At 49.2% G+C, this 24,060-nt stretch overlaps 1 protein-coding gene across 1 annotated transcript; it reads left to right on the top strand.

The window, feature by feature from the left end:
• The first annotated feature begins 1,953 nt into the window (after window positions 1–1,953).
• On the top strand, window positions 1,954–22,169 carry EXOSC10 (exosome component 10). The gene is made up of 25 exons (XM_026519858.4): window positions 1,954–2,157; window positions 3,757–3,893; window positions 5,398–5,521; window positions 6,844–6,948; window positions 7,282–7,447; window positions 7,604–7,718; window positions 9,032–9,107; window positions 9,311–9,421; window positions 9,634–9,777; window positions 10,295–10,485; window positions 11,486–11,642; window positions 11,781–11,929; window positions 12,107–12,157; window positions 12,783–12,894; window positions 13,996–14,046; window positions 14,211–14,289; window positions 14,376–14,485; window positions 16,239–16,334; window positions 16,662–16,736; window positions 17,905–17,992; window positions 19,094–19,167; window positions 19,607–19,778; window positions 20,558–20,619; window positions 21,278–21,354; window positions 22,028–22,169. The coding sequence occupies exons 1-25, from the start codon at window positions 1,978–1,980 to the stop codon at window positions 22,056–22,058; spliced, it is 2,733 nt and encodes a 910-aa protein (XP_026375643.2). The 5' UTR covers window positions 1,954–1,977; the 3' UTR covers window positions 22,059–22,169.
• Window positions 22,170–24,060: the final 1,891 nt, after the last annotated feature.

The following is a 24,060-nucleotide window of genomic DNA, read 5'->3' as shown; positions in this document are numbered from 1 at the left end:
ATCGTCAGTGAATCCAGTGGGTTTCAAGTTACATCTAGACAAAACCTTCCAACTTTGTTGAGGTGAATTACCAAAGGTAGATGAACTAATGGAAGCCTTTAAGGACAGTCTCATTAACCTACCGATCCAGGATGGTTTCATGTATCCCTGTGAGAAGGGAGAGATGTGGCAAGAATGCTTTTCGGGATCCTTGCATGCATTGGTACAGTTTTTATTTTATTTTATTTTATTTAAATTCAATTAGCTAACATATAGTCTATTATTAGTTTCAGAGGTAGTGTTCAGTGATTCATCAGTTGTATATAACACCCAGTGCTCATTATATCACGTGCCCTCCTTAATGCCCATCACCCAGTTACCCCGTCCATCCCCTCCAGCAACCCTCAGTTTGTTTCCTATGTTTAAGGGTCTCTTATGGTTTGTCTCCCTCTCTGGTTTTGTCTTGTTTTATTTTTCCCTCCCCTCCCTTATGCTCCTCTGTTTTGTTTCTTAAATTCCATGCAAATGTTGGCAAGGATGTGGAGAAAGGGGAACCCTCTTACACTGCTGATGGGAATGCAAGCTGGTACAACCACTCTGGAAAACAGTATGGAGGTTCCTCAAAAAGTTAGAAATAGACCCAGCAATTGCCCTACTAGATATTTACTCCAAAGATACAAATGTAGTGATCCAAAGGGGCACTTGCACCCCAATGTTTATAGCAGCAATGTCCACGATAGCCAAACTATGGGAAGAGCCCAGATGTCCATCGACAGATGAATGAATAAAGAAGAGATAATAAAGAATACATATATGTATTCAATGGAATATTACTCAGCCATCAAAAAATGAAATTTGCCATTTGCAATGAGGTGGACGGAACTAAAGGGTATTGTGCTAAGCGAGATAACGCAACCAAAGAAAGACAATTATCACATGGTACAGTTCTATAGGTTAGGCCTTAAAACTCTTGGAGGCATGTAAAGTAGTTTGAAAGAAATAAGGCTGTGGTGTCAAATTACCTGGTTTCAAATCTCAACTCCACCTCATACGACCCGTATGACTTTGAACAAATTACTTCATCTGTGCTTGCTTCCTCCTCTGAAAGTATGGATAATAGTATCCGCTAGCCCAAAAGGTTGTTTTGAGGTTGAGATAATTCATGTAAACCACACAGCATTGCCTGATGTGGTATTAGGTTGACCCATACGGAATAAGACTCAAAAATATTTGTTGTTAAATTAGAGCTAGGCTAGGTCTTTGTTCTGCCAGAGTGCTGGTGGGAGGGTGGGGAGTGTGAAAACAGTTTCCTGTTAATAGGATATTCCTGTTAATACGATATTTAAATAACGGGAACAGCTAACATTTATTGAACACTTACTAAGCCAAATGAATTAAGGGTGTGCCACTCCTGATTTTAGGAGAAAGGCCACACCCCAGTAAGCTTCCCAGCCTTCGCCTGAGCCACCTCCCTCAGAACACAAGCTCTTCCCGGATTCATTTTGTGAGTTCCCGATAGGTGCCTCAGCAACAGTGTTTCCAGCGGTGTACGCGGGCAGGAACGTCCAATTGGAGGGGTCCGAGAGACCTCGTGAGCTTGTGGGCACGGAGAGCCTTCTCTAGTAGTTTGCCTAGAAGGGGCTGGAAGGAAGTGTGCGGTGATGTTTTGTGTCTCTGTAGTTGGCAGCGATGCCAGCATACGTGTAGGCCGTTAGGAATAAACCAGTGGCGAGGGAGAAGATAGACGATGTCAGAGGGGATCATTGGAGCCCAGATCAAGCAGGTGAGGTGGGCACCAGAAGAGCTTGGGAGAGACTGGCCTTAAATATGAGATTAATTGGGCCCCCCGGGTCCCACCGTAAATCACAAGGTTATCCAGATGATAAAATGTGAGGTTAAAGAGAAAATGTAAACTTCCCCGGGTCGGGGGGGCGCTCAGGTATGACGACCAACTTTCACCCCTCGCCAGCTCTTCCCCAGAGAAGACGAACTTTGCACATGCGCGGTGGGCACACGTCGCGTCGCCCTGAGGCACTCTCGCGAGAAGAGCCGTGCAGGCCGGGAAAAATGGCGCCTCCCAGCCCCCGAGAGCCCAAGTTCCCGTCTGCCACGAGCGCGGCCAAGCCCGACGGGGAGATGGTGCTGCCGGGTTTCCCGGACGCAGACAGCTTCGTGAAGGTGAGTTCGTGGGGTTTCCGGGGGCACAGGGAGCCGCCCGCGGTCGGCCGGAAGCGGACCGGGGCCCTGTCCGCGGCCGCCCATCCGGCCGCGCGCGCGCCGCTGCGGAGCCTGGGGCTGGGGTCTAGGGGTCTCTGCCCGCGCAAAGCACAGTCTCTCACTTCCCCTCCTGGGCGGAGATCTCACGCGGACACTGAGGGACGCCTCGTTTCCCAGGGCCCTCGTTCTCACATTTGAGCCCATGCAAATGTATGGAGTGTGGAAGCCATGTCCGCGTCGTGGGAAGGGCTTTCTTGTCACCCTGATGTTCCCAGACCTCGCTACGTCGCCCCGGCCCAGGCCCGAGCCACCTAATTAACTCCCCGGAGAGGCTCGGCTGCTGTACGCCACACCAGTCGGCGTCCTCCCCTCCCGCGCGGCCAGGATGGTTCCCTTTTCCTCCTGTGTGGTGCAGTCCCACATAATCTGGAACCCTGGGTTTGATGTCACCTGTTAGAGCTACCACCGAGCCGGCCTCCTCTAGGTGCCTTAGAACGTTTATCAATGCCTCCTGGAGGGAGCACAGAGAGGATTCGTCTAAATTATTTGTGTAATGCTTTTTATATGAACAAACAAAACTAGGTTTAAACACCTCATGCATAGCTCTTACAAAACCAGGAAACTAAAGTAATTTGTAAATTAGCGTTGTGTATTCCCCCACACTCAGGTGGGTCATCATTAGTAGATGTCATTGTTGCTTTGCTTGGCTCTGGTAGTTCTGGACCACTAGCCATGGTCCTGATTTAGTGGCATTCATGCTCACCAGCTACCATGTGTCCCACCATGACGCAAGTTCCCACTTCCTTTCTCTCTCTTCCCCTGGAAAACATTGATTACACAACTCTCAGTGATGTCATTTGGCCTTCACATGACCATCATTTCTTTGTGACAGCCACTTCAGATTTTTTCTCATTACCACACAACAATTAAAGTAGAGAACTACTTGGCACTAACTGAAACATAAACACAAGTCCAGTCGTGGGCAGTGGCCATTATAATTTGGTCAACAAAGGATCTAGAGTATTCTTATGTTTTAGATGCTTGCCCAAATGAAAACACAAAAGTAAATTCTTGTAGAAAGCTCATGGATCTGAATTTGAATCGTAATAATAATAGCACTTATGTGTCTACCAGGCATTACCCAATGTGATTTTATTGGCTCATTTAATCCTCACAACAAGTCTATGGGATGGTCACTTTTATTATGCCTATTTTTCAGAGGAGGAAACTTAGGTCCAGAGAAATAACTTACCCAAGATCACAGTTAATAGGTAGCAGAGCCAAGATTCAAACCCAGGCCATTTTGAATATTTGTCTTACATTTATTTTTTTCTTTCTCTCCCCACTCTCCCAAGAATGTAAGCTCCAAAACTTGGTTCCATGCTCACTATTGTATCCTCAGAACGTAGGGTAAAACGAGCACTAAATGAATATTTGTTGAATGTGTAAAATTCATCATCTAGCACAGTGTATTATATGTAGTAGATCTCGAGAAAAGCGAGTTGCTGAACAAATGGGGATCCATGTTTAAAACATGCTTGTTTTTCTGGTTTTTTACAGTTTGCTCTTGGGTCAGTGGTGGCTGTCACCAAGGCATCTGGGGGTCTCCCACAGTTTGGCGATGAGTATGATTTCTACCGAAGTTTTCCTGGCTTCCAGGCATTTTGTGAAACACAGGGAGACAGATTGCTTCAGTGGTACGTACTATATATGATTTTCTCGTGTTGAGAAATAACATGTTTCTCATGTTATTTCATACGCCTCATGAAATAGGTAATTTTTCCTGAAAATTAGTTTTTCCTTAACTGTGTTTTTCTGTGCTATAAAGAACAATAGGGGTATCTGGGTGGCTCAGTTGGTTAAGCATCTGACTCTTGATTTGGTTCAGGTCATGATCTCAGGGTTGTGAGACTGAGCCTTGAGTCTGACTCCATGATCTGCTTCTCTCCTGCCACTCCCCAAGTCGCACGTGCCCACACACTTTTTCTTTCTCTCTCTCTCAAATAAATAAATCTTAAAAAAAAAAAAAAGTAGTAGAGCTATAAAATATAAAAATGAGACAGTGGGGGTGCCTGGCTGGCTGAGTCGGTAAAGCATGCGACTCTTGATCTTAGGGTTGTGAGTTCAAGCCCCAGTTGGGTGTAGAGATTACTTTAAAAAAAGAAAATAAAATCTTTTTAAAAAATGAGACAATGGATTTTGATTAGGGAAATGTTATTTGGTAAATTTTGAGTTTAACTTTTAAAAAATATATTGACTTTTGCACCTATATGTAGACAGTGAATCTTTCTGAATTAATATGGGACTTGAAAGCCTAGATCCAAGATTCTCTTTTTTTTTTTTTTTTTTAAGATTTTATTTATTTATTTTGACAGAGAGAGACAGCCAGCGAGAGAGGGAACACAAGCAGGGGGAGTGGGAGAGGAAGATGCAGACTCCCAGCGGAGGAGCCTGATGTGGGGCTCAATCCCAGAACTCCGGGATCACGCCCTGAGCCGAAGGCAGACACTTAAGGACTGCGCCACCCAGGCGCCCCCAAGATTCTCTTACAGTTTGCAGAGCCCTGAGTATTATGTTTTTAATAAGTGTATGAGGACAGTACACAGTGATTTTAACTGTTGCGTGACAGAGTTAGAGCATCTGTTTTAGATTTCATGATAAAGCAATGAATGCAAAGTATATTATTCACATAGTATGATATACCTTTTAGAATTTAATGGAAGCTTTGAGGTAATTTCTTCCAACCCTTCAATTAACAGATGAGGAAAGGGAGTCTTAGATTTAGGGAATTGCCCAAGACCAAACAAATAGCAGTGTTTCTGCTATAAGGGTGCAAATTTTACTAGTTTGATCAAAAAGTACTGGGGGGAGTGCACCCAGGTGGCTCAGTCAGTTAAGCCTCCGACTCTTGGTTTCAGCTCAGGTCATGATCTCTCGGTCATGAGCTCGATCGAGCTCCGCGTCATGTTCCAGATCAGCGAGGAATCTGCTTCAGATTCTCTCTCTCCCTCTTCCTCTATCCCTCCCCCGATTGTGCGCACATGCTCTCTTTCTCTCTGTCTCTCTCTAAAACAAATAAAATCTTAAAAAACAAAAAGAATATTGGGAACAGTCTGAGCCAAGCCTTTCAAGCTTTCTCCCAGATTGGGAAGAAATGAATACACGTATACAAAGTAACCTTGGTTTTCTTGTCCTTCCTAGCATGAGTAGGGTAATGCAGTACCATGGGTGTCGAAGCAACATTAAGGACCGAAGTAAAGTGACCGAGTTGGAGGACAAGTTTGATTTACTAGTTGATACCAATGATGTCATTCTGGAAAGAGTGGTGAGTGTTTCACCTTACTCTTTTTTTAGATTTTTTTTTTTTTTTTAATTTGACAGAGGGAGCGAGAGAGCACAAATGGGGAGAAGCAAACTCCCCACTGAGCAGGGAGCCCGACGCAGGGCTCGATCCCAAAACCCTGGGATCATGATCTGAGCCAAAGGCAGACACTTAACTAACTGAGCCACCCAGGTACCCCATCACCTTACTCTTAAGATAGTTAACAAATGGGGGCTCCTGGCCAGCTCTGTCAGAAGAGCAGGTGACAACTTATTCTCGGGGTTGTGAGTTCAGGGCCCACGTTGGGCATAGGGATTACTTAAAAATAAATCTTAAAAAAAAAAAAGATCATTAACAAATGAAGAGCTTTTGTATTATTAAAATATGAAAAGAAACTCCAGCATCTGAGGAAATGAAAAGTTTAATATATCTTGTTCCAACAACATTCCCTTCCTGACAGTTGGCTTCTTTTTCCCAAAGATAACACAGTTGTGTTCAAATATATTACTTTAACTTATCACCGCTCAGTGGAGACCTATTACAAATCTGTGTTCCAGATTTGCAAATCCTATTTGTGTTGCAAGAGAAGAGGCCTCTCGGTACAGAGCCCAACCAAAATTTAGTCTTTTTTTTTTTTTTTCTTAACTGTTATCTGTAATCTGCCAAACAGCCTGACTCGAATGATTGGAAGGAGATGTGTATCATATGATCTAGCTTACTGTCTACTTAGGCCTAATTCTACAGAACATTATTTACAGAAATACATAGAGATCATCCAAAACAAAGCCATCCCTCAACCATGTGACCGTCCTGCAAATGTTTAAATCATGCTCTTCTGTCCCGTGAAGTCATCTCTTTCATAATCTAAATGCCCACAGGTCTTTCAGCAGTTTCTCATATTTTATGATTTCAAGTCCTGCCATGCTACTCTTTGTCACCTGGAGGCCCAAACTGATACTGCATGTCTGCTTCGATGGGACAGAGTAGATGAGAACACCCTTCATTCTCAGAGTACCATCCTTCTATGTTTAATAGCTACAGTCTAGGGTCTTTTTAATTCTTTTGGTGAGCCACATCACACTGTTAAATCATTTTTGAATTTTCAGCCTGAGAGCTGTAAAGGGAGTTGATCGAGGGTAGATCAAGGAGTGGCCAATTACTGCTCTGTCTTTGAGCAAATAATGCTTTCATTACTTGGGATGACTCCCTCATGCATATATATGTTCCCACACGTAATTCTCTGAATCTGTTTCTTAAGAATTTTAGGTAATTAACTTGTTAACCCTGAAAGGAAGATGCTAAACTATTATGTCCTCTGCCCTTAGGGTATTTTACTGGATGAAGCATCAGGTGTGAATAAGAATCAACAGCCTGTCCTCCCAGCCGGTTTGCAGGTTCCTAAAACAATAGTGTCCAGCTGGAACCGTAAGGTGAGGGCTTTTTTGCTGATTGCCTGGAGTTTCAAGTGTCAGCTTTATAATACGGTCTTGCCTGTTCTGTTCTGCATTTCTGTTCTCTTTTATTGGACACAGAACTGGCCACTGCCTTACTTGTTCTCCTAAACCGGCACAAACTAATTACCTCTTGTCTTCTTTGCACCCCGCAACCTCACACACACGTACATTCTTAAGTGAATGCTCTCGGAAGGCACAAATGAGAATTTACGTACTTTACTCTTTTTTTTGTTTTTTCATCTTTTCAGAATTTACTTTTCTAATTCATTGAGTGGCTGTGTTATAAATTCTTTGTATTTGTTATCATAGGCAGGAGAATATAGCAAAAAAACAAAATCTGAAACTTTCCGGTTGCTTCATGCAAAAAACATCGCCCGGCCTCAGCTTAAATTCCGAGAAAAGATTGACAACTCCAACACTCCATTTCTTCCCAAGATCTTCATCAAGCCCAATGCTCAGAAACCTCTCCCTCAAGGTAAGGCATGCGAACCCTGCCTAAGTAAAGGGAAAAACATCTCCCTCCCTCCTTCCTTCCTTCAAAAGGAGCCACTTACCCACCCCGTAACTAGACAAGATGTGAATGTGTTCACCTCTTTTGTGATGGTGTTGTTGTCACTGCTTGGGTCTCCAGCACTCTCTAAAGAAAGGAGGGAGCGCCCACAGGATCGTCCAGAGGACCTGGATGTCCCCCCTGCGCTGGCTGATTTCATCCATCAGCAGAGAACTCAGCAGGTGGAGCAGGACATGTAAGTATTTGTCAGAACTTTCTACTATGAGAACTTTCTACATTCTTCCTCGGTTTCACTTTTGTAAAATACATCAATGTAAACAAAGAATGTGAGGAATGGGTGATTGCTATCCTTATCCTAATGTGAATCTCTTTGGTAAAACCTCCTGTTTGTGTTCACGGAGGGCCTGCACAGGCGGCGTCTCAGGCGACTCTCACGGCAGCCTTGAGAGGGAGCAGTCGCTCTCACCCCCTTTGTCTAGATTTAAAGACAAAACAAGGGGTGCTGATGCTGACTTCCCACACAATCAGAACCTGAAACCCCAGGTTTTCGTAGAACTCTCCTTCCTCCTGCCATTCTGCCTTTCTGAGCGGGTAGGGACTCAAACAGTGAGGTAGGGGCCCCCTAATAAATTCAGCAAGGAAAGGGCATTTTCACTGGCAGCATAAGCATCTTAAAAAAAAAAATCCTTAAAACAGACAAATGGACCTTGCCTGAAGGAAAAGGGTGGTAAGAACTTGGCTGGCGTTGGTCTTTTTGTCACGTGTAGCCAGAGTCGTGTAGCCAGAGTCGGCCTGAGCAGCATTCCTTCGGGCCCAGCTCCGCACTGTGAGGCCGCAGGCCAAGTGCTAAAGAAGCAGAGGTGAGGAGAGGCGGCCCTGCCCTCAAGGAACTCAAAGACTTGGGATTTTTACTCAGGTAGATGATAGAGGAATAAAAAATATAGCATTTGGCATCCGACCAACTGCAGTAGCGGCCCCATCCTATCTCACCTCACAGGTCTGTTTGCCAGACCGCAAGGAGTTGCACATTGTACGTTTTTCTATCCTCCACAAAGACAGCCGTGCAGTGTTTTGAAATAAGAGCTCAGATTCTTAGATGAGTAGATTTTTAATGATCGCATTGTAAGGGTGAACCAGTTTGACCTGATGTGGGTTTTCCTGATGCCCTTGAATTATCATTAAAATAATGGTACTTTATCTAGCGAGAAAATATTTTCACAGTGGTCGCTTCTCATTTGTTTTTACAAATTGGATTAAAGCAGTTGTTTTCGGGGCGCCTGGGTGGCACAGCAGTTAAGCGTCTGCCTTCGGCTCAGGGCGTGATCCCGGTGTTCTGGGATCGAGCCCCACATCAGGCTCTTCCGCTATGAGCCTGCTTCTTCCTCTCCCACTCCCCCTGCTTGTGTTCCCTCTCTCACTGGCTGTCTCTGTCTCTGTCGAATAAATAAATAAAATCTTTAAAAAAAAAAATAAATAAATAAAGCAGTTGTTTTCCCTTGAATTACGGAATTCATCAAGAGGATTTTTCTTTTTGTTTCATTTATTCAGGTTTGCACATCCTTACCAGTATGAACTAGATCACTTCACTCCACCAGATTCAGTCCTTCAAAAGCCACAGCCCCAGGTTAGCACCCAAACCTAATTTATGGGTGATATCTAAGTAGCCCAGGGAGAATCAAATCAGTGCAATTTTGGCTTTCCTTAAATAACTTCAGAGTAAAAGGTTGCAACTTCAGGTCACTTCTTGAACTCCTGATTCATTTGTGCTTTAGTGAAGGGTGATTCTTAACATTCTTCTCTTTTTCTACCTGTATGTTCGTGCTTCAGTTATATAGGCCTGTGGGGGAGACCCCCTGCCATTTTGTGTCCTCCCTGGATGAGCTAGTGGAGCTCAATGAAAAGCTCTTGACCTGTCAAGAATTCGCAGTAGACTTAGAGGTAAGTTGTGAATGACCTGGAGTGAAATTTTACATTTTCTAGGAAGTCCCTCTCTACCTGAGGAGTATAAAATTAAGACTAACAGATCTGGCTTTTCTCGGTGAAAACCAATCAGTCATATAACTTGGCTTTTATAGCTGCCCTCCCAAAATCAGTAAAGGAAAGCCTGGTGTGATGATTTTTCCCTGTTCTCCCCTCTTTCTGGGTTTTAGCACCACTCGTACAGGAGCTTCCTGGGGCTGACCTGCCTGATGCAGATCTCCACCCGAACAGAAGACTTCATCGTCGACACCCTGGAGCTTCGAAGCGACATGTACATTCTCAACGAGAGCCTCACGGACCCCACCATCGTTAAGGTCAGCTAGCCTTTTGTAGCTCTTGCGTGTGAGCCTAGGATTTAAGTGCCGTTCGGTTTACTATTTCATTATTTCAGTATAGACCTGGTGAAGTTGAGAGAAATAATTGTAATTTCCTACATTCCGGCCCCACAGGCTAAACTGCTTTTGTTTCTAAGCCCCAATTAGAACAGCTTACGCGGTAGCTCGTTACCACCCAGAGAAACGTTCCATCATGTTAATGACAACTGCCGTGAGCCCGCGCCATCAGGATCCTTTGCACTTAATGACTATCCTTGAAGCTAGTAGAACTGCTTTCTTAGAATCACTGGCTGTGAGCGCTTCCAGACTTTAAGATGTGCAGTTCGGAGTGTGGAAGTGCCATCGGTCCAAATTAAAAGAAGCTTTTGAAACTGAACCCATCTTAATCTTCCTTCTGGCTTCAAATTCCAGTGTCGTGCTAACCTGGAGGCAGAGTCTGTTTCAGCACGAGTGGCCTTGAACGCTTTGCTCCACATGCCTCTGCTTTCGTTTTCAGGTCTTCCACGGTGCTGACTCGGACGTCGAATGGCTACAGAAGGACTTCGGCTTGTACGTGGTGAACATGTTTGATACCCATCAGGCAGCACGCCTCCTTAACCTGGGCCGGCACTCGCTGGACCATCTCCTGAAACTCTACTGCGGCGTGGAATCCAACAAGCAGTATCAGCTGGCCGACTGGAGAATACGGTTTGTGGCTGACGAGGACGTGTGGATGGCAGCAGGAAGCGTGGCTACTCCTGAGCCTGTGGGCCACACAGACCCACGTGCAGGTGGTGACGGTAGTAGAACCTTGGCTTGACTGGCGCCGGTCTCTCCTCCAGCTGTTGGCAGCAGCAGAAGCACGACCGGAAGTTTTAGGGTGACCACGTGGAGTGTGTGTTGGGCTTTCACGCTTCACGGAGATAGTGTTTGGAAGAGGTGTGCCGTGTCAGTGTTTGTGTCCCGACCAGTCTCTCGTTTGAAACTTGGATCTCCCTATGAGGGAGGGATGTGTGTGTGTGTGTGTGTGTGTTTGAGGTGATCTCCCAGAGGTTCGAGAGAATTCTGAGGTACGTAGGTGATTGCGCCTTATAATGTGTGTGTACTGTGGTGTAAGAGCGTGGCGGGGTCTTGCACCACTTTCTGGAGTCTGGGCTCCGCTCGGTCACTGTCCGGTGGCCGGCTTCCTCCCTGAGGTTGCAGCTGTTGTCGGAAGAAGCCACTCCGCTTTCCTCCAGTTCTGCAGGCCAGAATTTCTGAAGAGAATCTGATAAAGCCCGGATAGAAGATGAAAATTGACAGTCTAAAAGCCACTCCCTGTCATTGAGCCATTGTCATGTGCCAGGCACCGAGCTAAGAGCTTCCGGGGTTTTGTGCTGGGTGGTCCCCACAGCAGCCTGTGAGGGCTTTCATTTCACAGCTGAGGAAAGTGAGCTTACGTGACTTGTCCACGGATGGGTGTGCGGAGCTAAGATTCGAACTCCGGATGGCAGGGCCTCTCTTTTCAGCCACATTGTGATCCTGCTGCCCTTTCTCCCCAGCTGGGAAAACAATGGCTTATCGTATTAAGATGGAGGGCCTGTGGATGTGAGTGTAGTAGGGCTGTGATGGCAAAGGGAGCCCAAGCCTTCGCACGCACAGCGCGGACAGACAACAGGGCTGCTCCTAGGGGTGAGCCGCAAACTCATTTCCTTCCTTGCGATTCTAGGCCTCTGCCCGAGGAAATGCTCAACTACGCCCGGGATGACACCCATTACCTGCTTTACATTTATGATAAAATGAGACTGGAGCTGTGGGAGCGAGGCAACGAGCAGCCCGTGCAGCTGCAGGTGGCCTGGCAGCGCAGCAGGGACATCTGCCTCAAGGTACCGCCTCTCTGCCTTGGCCCGCGGCCCGGGTCTTCACTTGGTTCCTTACATTTCGGAACAGAGCCGAATGTTCTGAAGAGCCCAGGGCGCCATGCTGACCCCCACTGATATGGAATGTTCTGTAAAATTTCGCAGAAATTCGTCAAGCCCATCTTCACGGACGAGTCCTACCTTGAGCTGTACAGGAAGCAGAAGAAGCATCTCAACACACAGCAGCTGACAGCCTTTCAGCTGCTGTTTGCCTGGAGGGATAAAACAGCCCGCAGGGAAGATGAAAGTTACGGGTAAGGGATTAGACGTTCTTTTACTATCTGCTTTCTAGACTGAGCAGCTCGGGGAACGAGGAAATAATAGCCTTTTTTTTTCTCACCATGAAAGTTGGTTACGTTCTCGCCCAGGTTGTAGCCTTTACCGGGGCTTGCTCGCTGAATCCAACGTGACCCCACTGTGTTTTGTTGCAGATACGTACTGCCAAACCACATGATGCTGAAGATAGCTGAAGAACTGCCCAAGTGAGTCTGAGAACTGATAACGACGTCCTGACTTTCTCCATAGAGAAATTTTATCCTTCAGATCAGCTTCTCTGGTAGTTATTACCTCAAGGCTGTCGACTCAGAGATTAGTGCCCTAAGGAAGTTCACAAGTCCAGGGAATTCAGAATTTCTGCCCTCGGGCTGCCCTGTAGGAACTAGACCTGAGCTGCAGGCATTTCAGAGGCTAGGCCCCCGATGAGAGCCGGTGCAAGTCTGAGCCTCCAGCATCCGCTTGGAAGGAAGGAAAGTGTCTCAGAGTCTCTCAGCTGTAATTTGTTCCACACCAAGGCACCTTACGATTTTGAACGCTTTCTGATGTTCATTGAAGAATAAGCAGAGTTGAATTTCCCCATCTTGCGTTGAGCCCGTTGCAGCAGTACGGCTCGGCGGAGCGGGGGGCCCCTCCCCAGCTCTCCCGCTTAGCGGGAGGCCACCGGCAAGAGGTGCCTACTCGAAGCTTGGTGTCCAGGGCCCCAGGCCGCCCCAATAGGAATGTTTCCCGGGTCTTTGCCTTAGCCGTAGCTCTCTGTTCTCGGCTGGAAGCCGGGAGGGGGGGGGCTGTGTCCCTAAATGATGAGTTCAAAGTGTTCTTTCTGGTCCTCAGGGAACCTCAGGGCATCATAGCTTGCTGTAACCCCGTACCACCTCTCGTGCGGCAGCAGATCAACGAGATGCATCTGTTAGTCCAGCAGGCGCGGGAGATGCCCCTGCTCAAGGTAGGAAGCCTTTGCTGCTGGAGCTTCCAGCTCCGCGCACCCGGCTGTCTGCTGGCACCTGTGGTCTCTCCGTGCATGAGCTGGTCTCCATTCTAAAAAACCCAAGAAGATAATAGGGGTTAGGAAAGCCAGTAGACAGGTCTTGTTTTTTGTTTTGTTTTTTTAGATTTTATTTATTTATTAGAGAGAGAGAGAGAGTGTGGGGGGGGGGGCAGAGGGAGAGGGAGAGCAGGTAGCCCAACTTAGGACTCAGTCCCAGGACCCTGGGATCATGACCTGAGCCAAAGGCAGACGCTTAACTGACTGAGCCACCCAGGCGCCCTGCCCTGACATGTCTTCTTTATGATTATCAAAAGCTAAAGGTCCTGCCCTTTTTTTTTTTAAGATTTTATTTATTTATTTATTTTGGCGAGAGCGAGCATGCACACATGTGCACCATTTGGGGTGCGGAGGGGCAGAGGGCGAGGGAAAGAGAATCTCGAGCAAACTCTGCGCTGAGCATGGAGTCCAACGTGGGGCTCGATCTCATGACCCTGAGCTCATGCCCTGAGTTGGAATCAAGAGTCGGATGCTTAACTGACTGAGCCACCCAATTCAATTTGAATTTGGGGGGACAGTTTTTAATTGTGTTGCCTTAGTAGTAATAGTGGTATATGGTCAATCATATTTGCCCATTTTTGCAAGAGTATGGATCCAGAAAAACTTAAAATCAGTTCCTTTAGGGCGATAAAGGAGAGACTGAGGATAAACATATTTCAGTCTTCATGTTAAAATTTCTTTAAAAAGAATCTTTTGTTAGCTCTACAGTTTGGCCAAATAAAGAGAGAAACCCTGGTTTCTAGAGGAGAATCTCTTTCAAGCTCTTGGAAGTCTTCTGCATTGTGCCTTGGTACGATAAAGGGTTTCGTTCTTTCATTCAGCAAGTAATTATTGAGCACTAAGTGATTATAGTGCGAGGCACTGTGAGGGATGAAGGACGAGAGAACATCTCGGGGCTCTTGTAAAACATATGTAGTGAAGGGACGGGGTCTATGGTGGGGGAGACATGTGCGGTCACCGAGCTGAGGCACCTTTCCTCAGATTCTCTGTATTTGTCCCCAGTCTGAAGCTGGAACTGGCGTGAGGAAGAGCGGCCCGCTGCCCGGTCCCGAGGTAGAGTGTGTATCTGACGTGTCTTGTCTGGGGGGGCGGGGGGCACCAGTCGGAGCCAGTGCAGGAGACTCCTCCCTGTCACAGGCAGCCCCCAGCCCTGCAGCAGAAAGCGACCGCATGTTTGCGAGTCCTTCATGAGGCCTCTTGGTTTCTTTCTGCTGTAGAGATTGGAGAATGTGCTCTTTGGACCCCATGACTGCTCTCACGCCTCTTCAGATGGCTACCCTGTCGTCCCAAGCAACGGTAATATAGAGGTCTCTGGAACATTCTGGGAACTGCCTGGCGCACTCTCCAGGAGGCTCTGACCTCCCTGACTTCCATCGCTTTAGGGCCTGTGCCAGCGCAGAAACAGGCAAGCCTCTTCCCCGACCAAAGAGAAGACGACATCCTGCCAGATACCAGATGCCTTATCGCTACTGCTGTCATCACGCTATTTAACGTGAGTGCGAGGAAACGCAGGTGGGGGACGTAGACCCGTGAGGAGTGACTGGGTCTGTCAAACAGGCTGTCTGCCTAGCGTTCCGCGTCGACCTTTGAGACTAGTGCCAGAAGTAAAACCCAGCAGCCGTGGGGACAGGCGTGGAGACAGATCTGAGAGGCAGTCCGTGAGAGGTGGGTAGAGGATTCTCTCAGGAGCTCCGTGTGAAGAAGGGTTGACGTCCGGGCCCTCGCTAATGCCTAGCAGGGAGGACGGTGTGGGCTGCAGTGATTCAGAAGCAGGACCTTCCCCTTCAGCTGCAGGGGAGGCGCAGCCCATCCTGACTCTGAGGGGCGGGCTGAGTGCTCTGCTCAACTGTAGGGACCACGCATCCCTCTGCAACCCACGCCAGCCCCATCTGCACGTGCTTGGGCTGAAAAAGAGGCTTTGAAAAGCGTTTCTCTACACTGTGGCTGATCAGGGCAAGGGAAGAGCAAGATGCAAGATGGGACAGCACTACTGTGCGGGTGGAAATTTGTTTCCGATGCCGAAGGGGCTGCGCCGTGGTAGGCGGGGGCTGTGTCCAGTCTGGGACCACGCGTGGCCAGCCTGGGCTCAGCGGTGTTCCAGGACTATGCACTGAGTTGTGACAGAACTTATCCCAGTTTGTCCTACCTGGCAAGTGTCGTGTTTCTGCCAGGGCTTGAACTACAGGTTCTTCGCAAAAGCAAGACCAGGGTGTGGTTGTTGGTCAAGATGGGTAGGTACTGAAATGACCAGCATGAAAGGAAAATACACAGAGAAAACTCTGAATAGTGCAAACAACAGATGTGGTAAAGGAAAAATAATTTCTGGAAAGAGAAGCAGGCATACGATCTGTTTGGATAAAGACGAGTCTCCAGCTTAGCAGGTGTTCCCGTGGGAAACAGCTGGGCGGGTGGGTAGCTTCCAGGATCACAGGTCACCGCCGGTCCATCACGCCAGAGTGCGGGGCCAAAGCCAGGAAGGCGAAACGCTGCCAGCAAAGTGGACTACCTAAGGGTTAACTTTCTTTTTCATGTCATCGCTTAAATTTAGATCGGGTCTTGCTTCAGTAATTCGTGAGCAGAGTAGTCTGGAAGCTTTAATTGAGCCATCAAGGTGAATCGGCAGCTAAAAATATGAGCGTGAACTTTGGGCCGCGTGAGCCCGGAAGCACTGTGCTCTACCAGGCGCTGGTGTCCCGTGCTCCGTGTGGCAGGACCGTCACCACAGAGGAAGCAGAAGGACAGCACACAGTCTGAACCCAGTTGGAAGCAGCACCCTGTCGCATAATTGTACTGATTCCCCATAACGGTTTATAAGTCTTAATTTGTACGTGTCTGCTTACGACTTCAAGTTCTAGAGCCAGACAGACGTGGGTGGAAGTCTTCTTCTGCCCCTGTTCGCTGTCAGGCTCTAGAAGACTTAACCGTTCTGTGCCTCAGTTTCCTCATCTGTAAGATGGTGAGAATAATACCATAATAATCTTAAGATTTTATTTATTTATGTGTCAGAGCAAAAGACAGAAAGAGCATGAGCAGGGGGAGCAGCAGGCAGAGGGAGAAGCAGGGAGCCCGATATGGGACTCGATCCCAGGACCCCAGGATCATGACCTGAGCTGAAGGCAGACACTTAACCTACTGAGCCACCCAGGCGTCCCTTCTTACTACTGTTACAATTATACCATTCCTTGCATCGTAGTGCCACAGGATGATTACAGGATAAGTTGCTCACTTTCTGTCCGTCCCTGCAGGAACCCAGTGCCGAAGAAAGTAGAAAGAGCCCCTTAACAGTTGCACAGAAGAAAGCCCAGAACATAATGGAGTCCTTCGAAAATCCATTTAAGATGGTAAGTAGGCGTTGCGTGTGTTCAGGGCTGCTGTGAATAGGCAGAGCTTTCTGCAGCTTGTAGGGGTCTCTTGCCCAGAAAAGCAGCCAACAGTCTTTGGAGAGAGAGAGTCTCTGAATCCAGCATGTGTCAGCTGTGCCTGGTGTCCAGGTAGGGACGGAGTCGGGGTCTGCTCAGATGAAACCAGCAAGGATGCCTTGCTCCAGTGCCAGTGAGACGTGGCCAGGTGGACGCTCTGAATGAGGCCTCCCACGATGAACCCCACCAGAAAACCCCCCGTCCAGGTCCCGAGCGCATTTAAACGACTGTTTCCTTCCATTCCTCCAGTTCCTGCCTTCACTCGAACACCGCGCTCACGTTTCTCAGGCAGCAAAGTGCGATCCGTCTTCAAAAATCTACGAGGTCAGTGGGTTTGTCACTCTTTCCCGGAGTGACTTTCTAAGAAAAGGGGTCTTCTTAATTATCTGAACTAGGTTTCTGTCTTCAGCCTATCTTGAGCCTCCCGAAAATGAATACAGAAAATGCTTTATATATAAATATATATAAGCATTGTTTCTAGAGAAAGGGGCCAGAACTTTATTCTGATTTTCAGAAGCATTTGGGAACCTTTTAAGAAACAGGTCTTTGGTTTTTGCGTTTGTTTTTAATTGAAGCTTAGTTTGTTCGTAGCAAAGTGCCCAGGTGTTAGGTGTTCAGCTTGATGCATTTTTATATGTGAATTTTACTGTAAGGCTCTCACAGGTGACAGCATAAGTTTTAAAACACTCTGTCTTCTATTGTTTGGTTTGTTTTTAACAGCATTATGGGTAAGAATAAGGAAACACCTTCCCTGGAGCCCCATGAGTTGTTCCTGGGAGCCAGCGTATTAATTGTTAAAAGCCTTCTTCCTTCCTGCAGGAAGGACCTACTCTGATCAGACGGGGGCCTGGCTCCTTCTGCCCCCCGCTCTTTCATTAGGCAGCAAGGGTCAGGCCAGAACCCTGACAGGCCTCCTCCCTGTCTCTAGTGGTTAGCCTGCTGTCTTTAGAAATGGGGAGTCAGGTGGATTTTTTTGCCTTCTCTTCTTTTTCCCCCATGGGTTATGGCTCCTTCAGCCACACATCCCTGACCGTGTGCCTGTCTAACACCAGCGGGACGCGTTCCGACGCCACACACAGGTGTGGCGTCATAGAGCAGCGAGAAGTCCTGCCTTGAAGCCCAGCTCCACCATTTGCTAACCATGTCCCCCCAGACAGATTATTTAGCTTCTCTGAGCCTGTTTCCCATCTCAAAGCGGGGGTGATGAGGTTGCCTTTGTCCCGGGATTATAGAAGGGATTGAATGAGATGATGGACAGGAGGGCATCCGCCCCGTGCCTGGAATCCAGCTGCACTTCGTCCTTCTTGATGAGTATTTTATAAATAAAGCCAGCATGAGATTTTATTTTTTTGTGTCATCAGATTTGGAATTTATGATTAAGAATGTGTGTAGTTACTAGGCTAGCCTGCCCAGCATCCCCTCGTTAAAACAATTAAGCATTCCTAGGTGGCTGAGTTTTGGAGTGTTTTTGTTTTGTTTGTTTTCATTGTAGATCAGCAACCGTTGGAAGCTGGCAACCCAGGTACAGGTACACAAAGAACCTAAAGAAACTGCCAAGGAGAAGGCAGCAGAGCAAACAGGTAGCCCTCACTTCCTTGTAACTCAGCCCGTTGGGGTGTCTGTCAACGAACAGGCCTCTTTCATCCTTCTGTTTGTTCAACAAAGTGGCGATATGGCCGTGAACAAAGCACAGCCCCTGCCCTGTGGAGCTGGCCTTTTCCTGGGGGGTAGCGGACAGTGTACCCATAAATGTACCTTCTTTCTGATGGCAGTAGGCAATTCCGCAGGGAGAGGGGTAGGAGGTGCCGGGGGCGGGGGGCTACTTCCCTACGGTGTTTAGGGAAGGCAGTCAGATAAATGTGACATTGAGCAAAGACTGGTTGCTTCTAGGGGAAGAGTGGTCTATACGGTGGCCCCAGCGAGTCCAAGGCCCCAGGGTGGTTGATCATTGGGCATGCACAGAGAGCGGCCGGGAGGCTAGTGTGGCTGAGGCAGGGAGAGCAGGACTGTTGTAAGGATGTGGCTTGTACTCCAAGTGGCCAGGGAGCTGTGGAGGCTCTGAGCAGAGCAGTGGCCTGCACTGACCAGAAAGGCTCACTCCGAGACCGTGGAGAGTCCAGCACAGAGGGCAGGGGTGGGAGGCCAGGTGAGGGGCTGCTGGCTCAGACAGCACGGTAGCAGAGGTGGTGAGAAGTGGCCCGTAGCTGACGTACCCCACAGAGACCCGATGGCACTTGATGACAAGTTGTGTGTGGCACATGAGAGAAAGAGGGGGGCCGCGGGTGCCAGAAGGGCTGGTCCTGAGCAACTGGAAAGACAGGGTGGCCAGCAACAGAGTGAGCGTGCATGAGGAGCCGGTTGGAGAAGTGGCTTTGTTCTCGTCCTTGACGTGTTTTGGTTGCAGCCCCTTTGAGATGTCCTCACAGAGGCGTCATGTGGGCTGGCGGGTGTCTGGCTTAGGTTCTTGGGCGGGGCAGGTGGGCTGTCAGACTGAGAGCGTGGAAAGAGCATCCGGACCTGAGCCGCAAGGCGGCCACCCTTGATCAAGGGGCGAGGCGCAGGGGACTGGGGAGCAGGGAGGGCGCCTGGCTGCAGCTGCCACAGATGAGACGGTGCAGCCAGATGAGGAGGGAGCCTTGGCTGCTGGAGGTAGCAGCCCCACAGACCGTGCTCTCTTGCAGCTGCTCGGGACCAGGCCAAGGAGGAGTACCAAGCGACCGCGGAGCAGGCCGTGTCCGTCCGACAGCAGGCTGCCGTACGTGCCGCCCTTCTGCTTTCTCTTCTGAGAGAGGAGGGGCCCCTGGTCATGGTCAGGATTCTCCTCGAATAGCAGGAGGGCTTGTCAGTCAGTGCCTGCCTCCTTTCACCTCAAAAAAGTTTATACTGTAATACCTCTTAGGTGAATTTTTGTGATGAATTTATGGTAAAGAGACCGTACCCCTGACTCCAGTAATAGACAAGGTACTGAAGCTCAGTCATATTATTAATATCCAAGCCTGTCGTGCCTTTCGTAATGACCCGATGTCATTCCCCACTGAGGAACTTGTGCCACCTGGCGCTAGCGCTGCCCAGACCCACAGCCGCCAGCACTCCGGTCCCCGAGCCCACGGATGCCAGCACAGCAGGCTCGAGGCCCGGCTGCCACTCTCTGAAGCACTCCCGTGCTTCCCTCCCACGGTGTGTTCACCCTACAGCTGGAAAGTGCCGCCAAGAAGAGAGAGCGAACCACGAGTGACCCGAGGACCACAGAACAGAAACAAGAGAAGAAGCGATTCAAAACTTCCAAGAAGCCAAAGGACTCAGATCCGCCAGAAAAAGATTTCACCCCTTACGACTACAGCAAGTCGGATTTCAAGGCTTTTGCTGGTGAGGCCGGGACTGGTGCCCTTTAAGGAATGTCTGGCCCTGTTAGGAGGGAGGAAGCTGTAGAGGAAAGAAAGCATGACCAAGGCACGGACGAAGGCCAAGAAAGACGCGGCTCCCACCCAGGCACTGTCAGAGCCACACAGGGAAACCACCCATCACCCCCTCCTGCGCTGGACCTACCTGGTCACGGCCACACTGGTCATTGTGCAGGACGGCGTCCATTTCCATGGGGGCTCCATCTTTCCTCACAGTAGCTCGTGCCCAGAAACACATTTTCTCAGCCACAAACACGGCAAGGAGTTTACGAAGCACCGTGACGCCCGGGGGCTGCTCTCTGGTCTCTTCGCCGGTGAGAGGCCATCCGCCTCGGAGGGGCGGCAGACGGCACTCCTGACTATAGAGCAGCCTCCGTGGCAACACGTCCCTTCGAAGACAGGGAGGCAGGACGGTGGTCACCCCAGGCCCCAAGTGACTGTCAGGCACTTCCGGACGGGCACGCAGACGCCAGGCCGGATATCCTTGGTTTAAAGCAGCTAGTGCTCCAGCCACCTGCCCGGAGCTGAGACTACATCTGGGAGAGATGAGCCTGGTGTTTGGGCTGCCCTTCCGGACTGGGGACACACACATGAACTGACGTCAGCCTAAGTCCCTCCTTCTACAGGGGCCAGCGAGCTGACAGCCCACCCTTCCCAAACATTGTGCACCAGCCCAGCAGTCAGCCTGCTGGGTATATTAACTCACGGACACGCTCACTGGCGTTCTCTTCTCTCACCTTCCAGGAAACAGCAAATCGAAACCTGCTTCCCAGTTTGATCCAAATAAGCAGACCCAGTCGGTCAAGGTAAGAAATATACTTGATGCGTTAAACGAGTGGGACTGTATATGTTAACTAGGCTTTGATTCCAAATTCAAAAACCAAATACAAGATACCAGCGAAAAGAAAGAAGAATCTTGAGAACGCTCGCCTGCTTGTGGTGCTTTTTTCCCCTCTTCCTTCGTGGCGAAGGCGGCCTGGCTGGGACTCATCTCCCTCTGCGTAGCCTTTCCCTCGCCTCGTCTCTCCCCAAGTACAGACAATACCCATCAGCTATTCCAGCAATAAGAAGGGACTTTTAAGGAGGCTATGAAGGCTGGCGTGTGGTCTGAAGGGCTGTTTGCTGTTGGCTGCCATGGGAATTAGAGCCGCAGGCCACAGACACTCCCTCGGGTGCCCGCACAAGCCTGCATCTGCCCCCGTGGGCGTTGCTGCCAGGCGGAGCCAAACGTGGCCGCAAGTTTGGCACGCGGAGGCTGAGGCCTGTGTGGAGCCCTCCTGTACCTTTGGTAGCTCATCCCGACAGCCTTGCCTTCAGAAGCACCCAGAAAGGTCCAGTTGCAAGAAAACCAGTCGCCCCGGTGGCGCCGGAGTCTTGGACGGGGCAGCTGGGCTCCTGTGTGCATCTTGTGCGTGTCCTGTGGTCAGGTTATCCCTCGGCTGAAATGGCTTTTTATCTTGACAGAAATGCGTTGCACCCAAAAAACTTAAACAGTCGATGGGAAATAAAAGCATGTCCTTTCCAACCGGAAAGTCAGACAGGTATGTGGGGGAGGCCCGCGTGGCCCCACAAACCCGACAGCGGGTCTGAGGGCCCCGCTGGAACAGCCTCAGAGAGCCTTTCTCAACCAGATCCCTCTCTGTCGCTTGGGGCAGCTGAGATAGGAGGAGGGGAGGGCCCTGCCCAGTGCCATCCCCCCCACGGTCCCTGCGTTCCAGGACTCAGATTCCTGTCCCTCACCGCCTATTATCGTACAGCTTCCCGGGGTCACCTCTGAGTAAATAGACTTGGAGTTCTCCCAGATCTTCCCGTTTCTCGGGGGGGGGGGGGGGGATCAGTTAAGTAAATGTGGGTTGTCATTTAAGAATATTTTTGTTAAAAACATGAAAGCCTCGTCCTCAGGGCAGAGCCTGAAGCCAGAGGACTCACCTCTAGGGTGTGGCCTGATGGGGGGGGGGGGGAATCTGCCTTTAGATCTTGGTGAGCACAGCCACCCTCGCGGGGCCCCAGGGCACCTCCCCGCCCCCTCTTGTCTCCCAGAGTGTGGGGGACACGCTGCTGCCGAGCTCAGTTCTCCAGGCGCCCCGGACGAGCCATGCCTCTCCAGTCGTGCGTCAGTAAGGTCTACAGCGTTTTGTAAACCGGCTGAGAGCAAACCTCCAGCCAAACTGGGAGAAGTTAACTCTTCTGTTTTCACACTGTCTCTCTCTGCAGGGGTTTCAGGCACAGCTGGCCAAAGAGATAGTGTTGGCAGAGACCCTTGGAATTCCCCGGTGGACTGGAAGCACCAAATGGTGGCGCTGGTTTTGTACAGACTCCTTTTTAAACCATTAAAAATAATTCTTACTGGAAGAAAGCGGATTCCTGACTTTTCCTTTGCTGCCACCTCAGTGCCACAGGAGAGGACAGACCCCACCCTGTTCGCATCCCCAGTTTCAGCTGTCTGTGGGTAAGTGCGCCCTGGAGGACACCGCGATTTCTGGAGAGATCCAGAATCACTCCTGAGAGGGAATGCAGGAGAGTCTCCTGTGACTCAGAAAAGGGCGGCCTCCACAAGGCACAGAGCACTGACTCTCCATTTTCAGGGGGGTCTGTGGGTCATTCTGCCTCCGTCACATGCCCTCAGGTCATGCCGGTGAAGCCACACAGTACGGACACCCTCGGGAAGGTGTGCTGGGAGAGCTTTAGAGCCAGCCCTGGCCTCTAGAGGGCTGGGTCTCCTCCCTGTTCCTGCCTCGCTCCCTTTTGTTTCTTTTTAAGGTCGTTTTCCCCAATTGGAAAAGTAATAGCACAGTCATTGTCAGAAATGAGGAAAGGAGAAAAATGACATCATCTGTAGCCCTTCCACACACAGAGAAACTTCCACACCTTGGTATTAAGGCTTTGTACCACATGTCTATTCATTTCCAAAGCTGGGTTTATGTTCCTACAGTTTTTCACACTTTCACAGTTTTTTATCTTTTCTCATTCTGAAATTCCTTCTAGCTCTCCGCCATTTTTGAACATCGAGATTCCCATTTTTATATTAATGTAGCATTGAACGTCTCCAGAATTCCATTTGATTTTAATCCTGGGATGGGCTGTTAAATCCAGAAAGCACAAAATACCATTATTTTTGTTTTCACAAATACTTAAACAAGGAGCCTATTTTCTTAGAAGTTTTTCTCACAGACCATTGAGAGGGCTGGCTGTGTGCGGTACCCTGAGGGGCCATGAACCCAGACGTGGCTCTGCTGCCAGAGAGCAGCCAGTCAAGCAGAACAGCAGAGAACAGCCCAGGGCCCAGATGGGCAGAAGTTTGGACTAGTTGGGACTAGAATGGTTGCAACTGACAGAAAAGCCAGACTCTGGGTGACTTAGCAAAACAGAGGTTTTTTTCCTCTCTCTCTTCAGTCCTAGTTAGTCCAGAGTTAGTATGGCGACTGGCAGTTCTCTACCACCCTTGACTGGAACCCAGGGCTTCCACCTCATGGGCTGGGTAACCGGCCTCGCTCCATCCATCACATCCGCATTCCACCAGCTGGAAGGAAGGGAAGAGGTGCACACCCAGTCTCCCTTTGAAAGGATACGGCCCGTGTCCACTTCCCATCGGCCAGCATGTAGTCACATACCACAGCAAAGGCTACTGGGAAAGTCATTTCAGTGTCCATGGGCCCCTAAAAGCCCAGGGTTCTGGTACAGAGCTGGGAAAGAACAGACACAGAGGCACGATAAGCAGTCTGCCCAAACATGGCGGAGTCTCTGCTATTTAAAAAAAAAAACAAAAAAAAAAAACGGACAGATAGGAATTTTTAAGAGTGAGAAATGATTTTCTACTAAGGAGGCCTCACGAAAGGTACATTTGGGTTGGACCTTGAAGAGTAAGGGAGAAAGTCCAGAGAACCTTGTAATTAGTGCTACTCAAAAGTGTGGACTTCTGCGAGAGACCTGCTGGGAGCAGAACCCCAGGCTCCACCCCACACCTGCCAACCAGGAAGCAGGGGCGGTGGCCTGGGAAGCCGGGCTCAGCAAGCTCTCCAGATGATTCCCCTGCTGGCTGAAGTCTGAGAACCACGGGGAGTAAGCACAGCAGTGTGCCCCAGGCCTTGCTGAGTGGGCCACAGCGGGCTCACCACTGGCCGGAGGGGACAGAACAAAGACAGTGTGTTAAGTTCCTTAGAGATGTAGGTGATTCCCTGTTCTTTATTTAGAAATGACTCTTATTAGTTTTGTCTTTGTGGCAACGTTTTGCGTTTGCTTTATAAAAA

The sequence above is a fragment of the Ursus arctos genome, unplaced genomic scaffold (assembly GCF_023065955.2).
Source record: "Ursus arctos isolate Adak ecotype North America unplaced genomic scaffold, UrsArc2.0 scaffold_32, whole genome shotgun sequence".
NCBI classification, from domain to species: domain Eukaryota; kingdom Metazoa; phylum Chordata; class Mammalia; order Carnivora; family Ursidae; genus Ursus; species Ursus arctos.
This window is presented reverse-complemented; position numbering and strand designations above follow the sequence as displayed.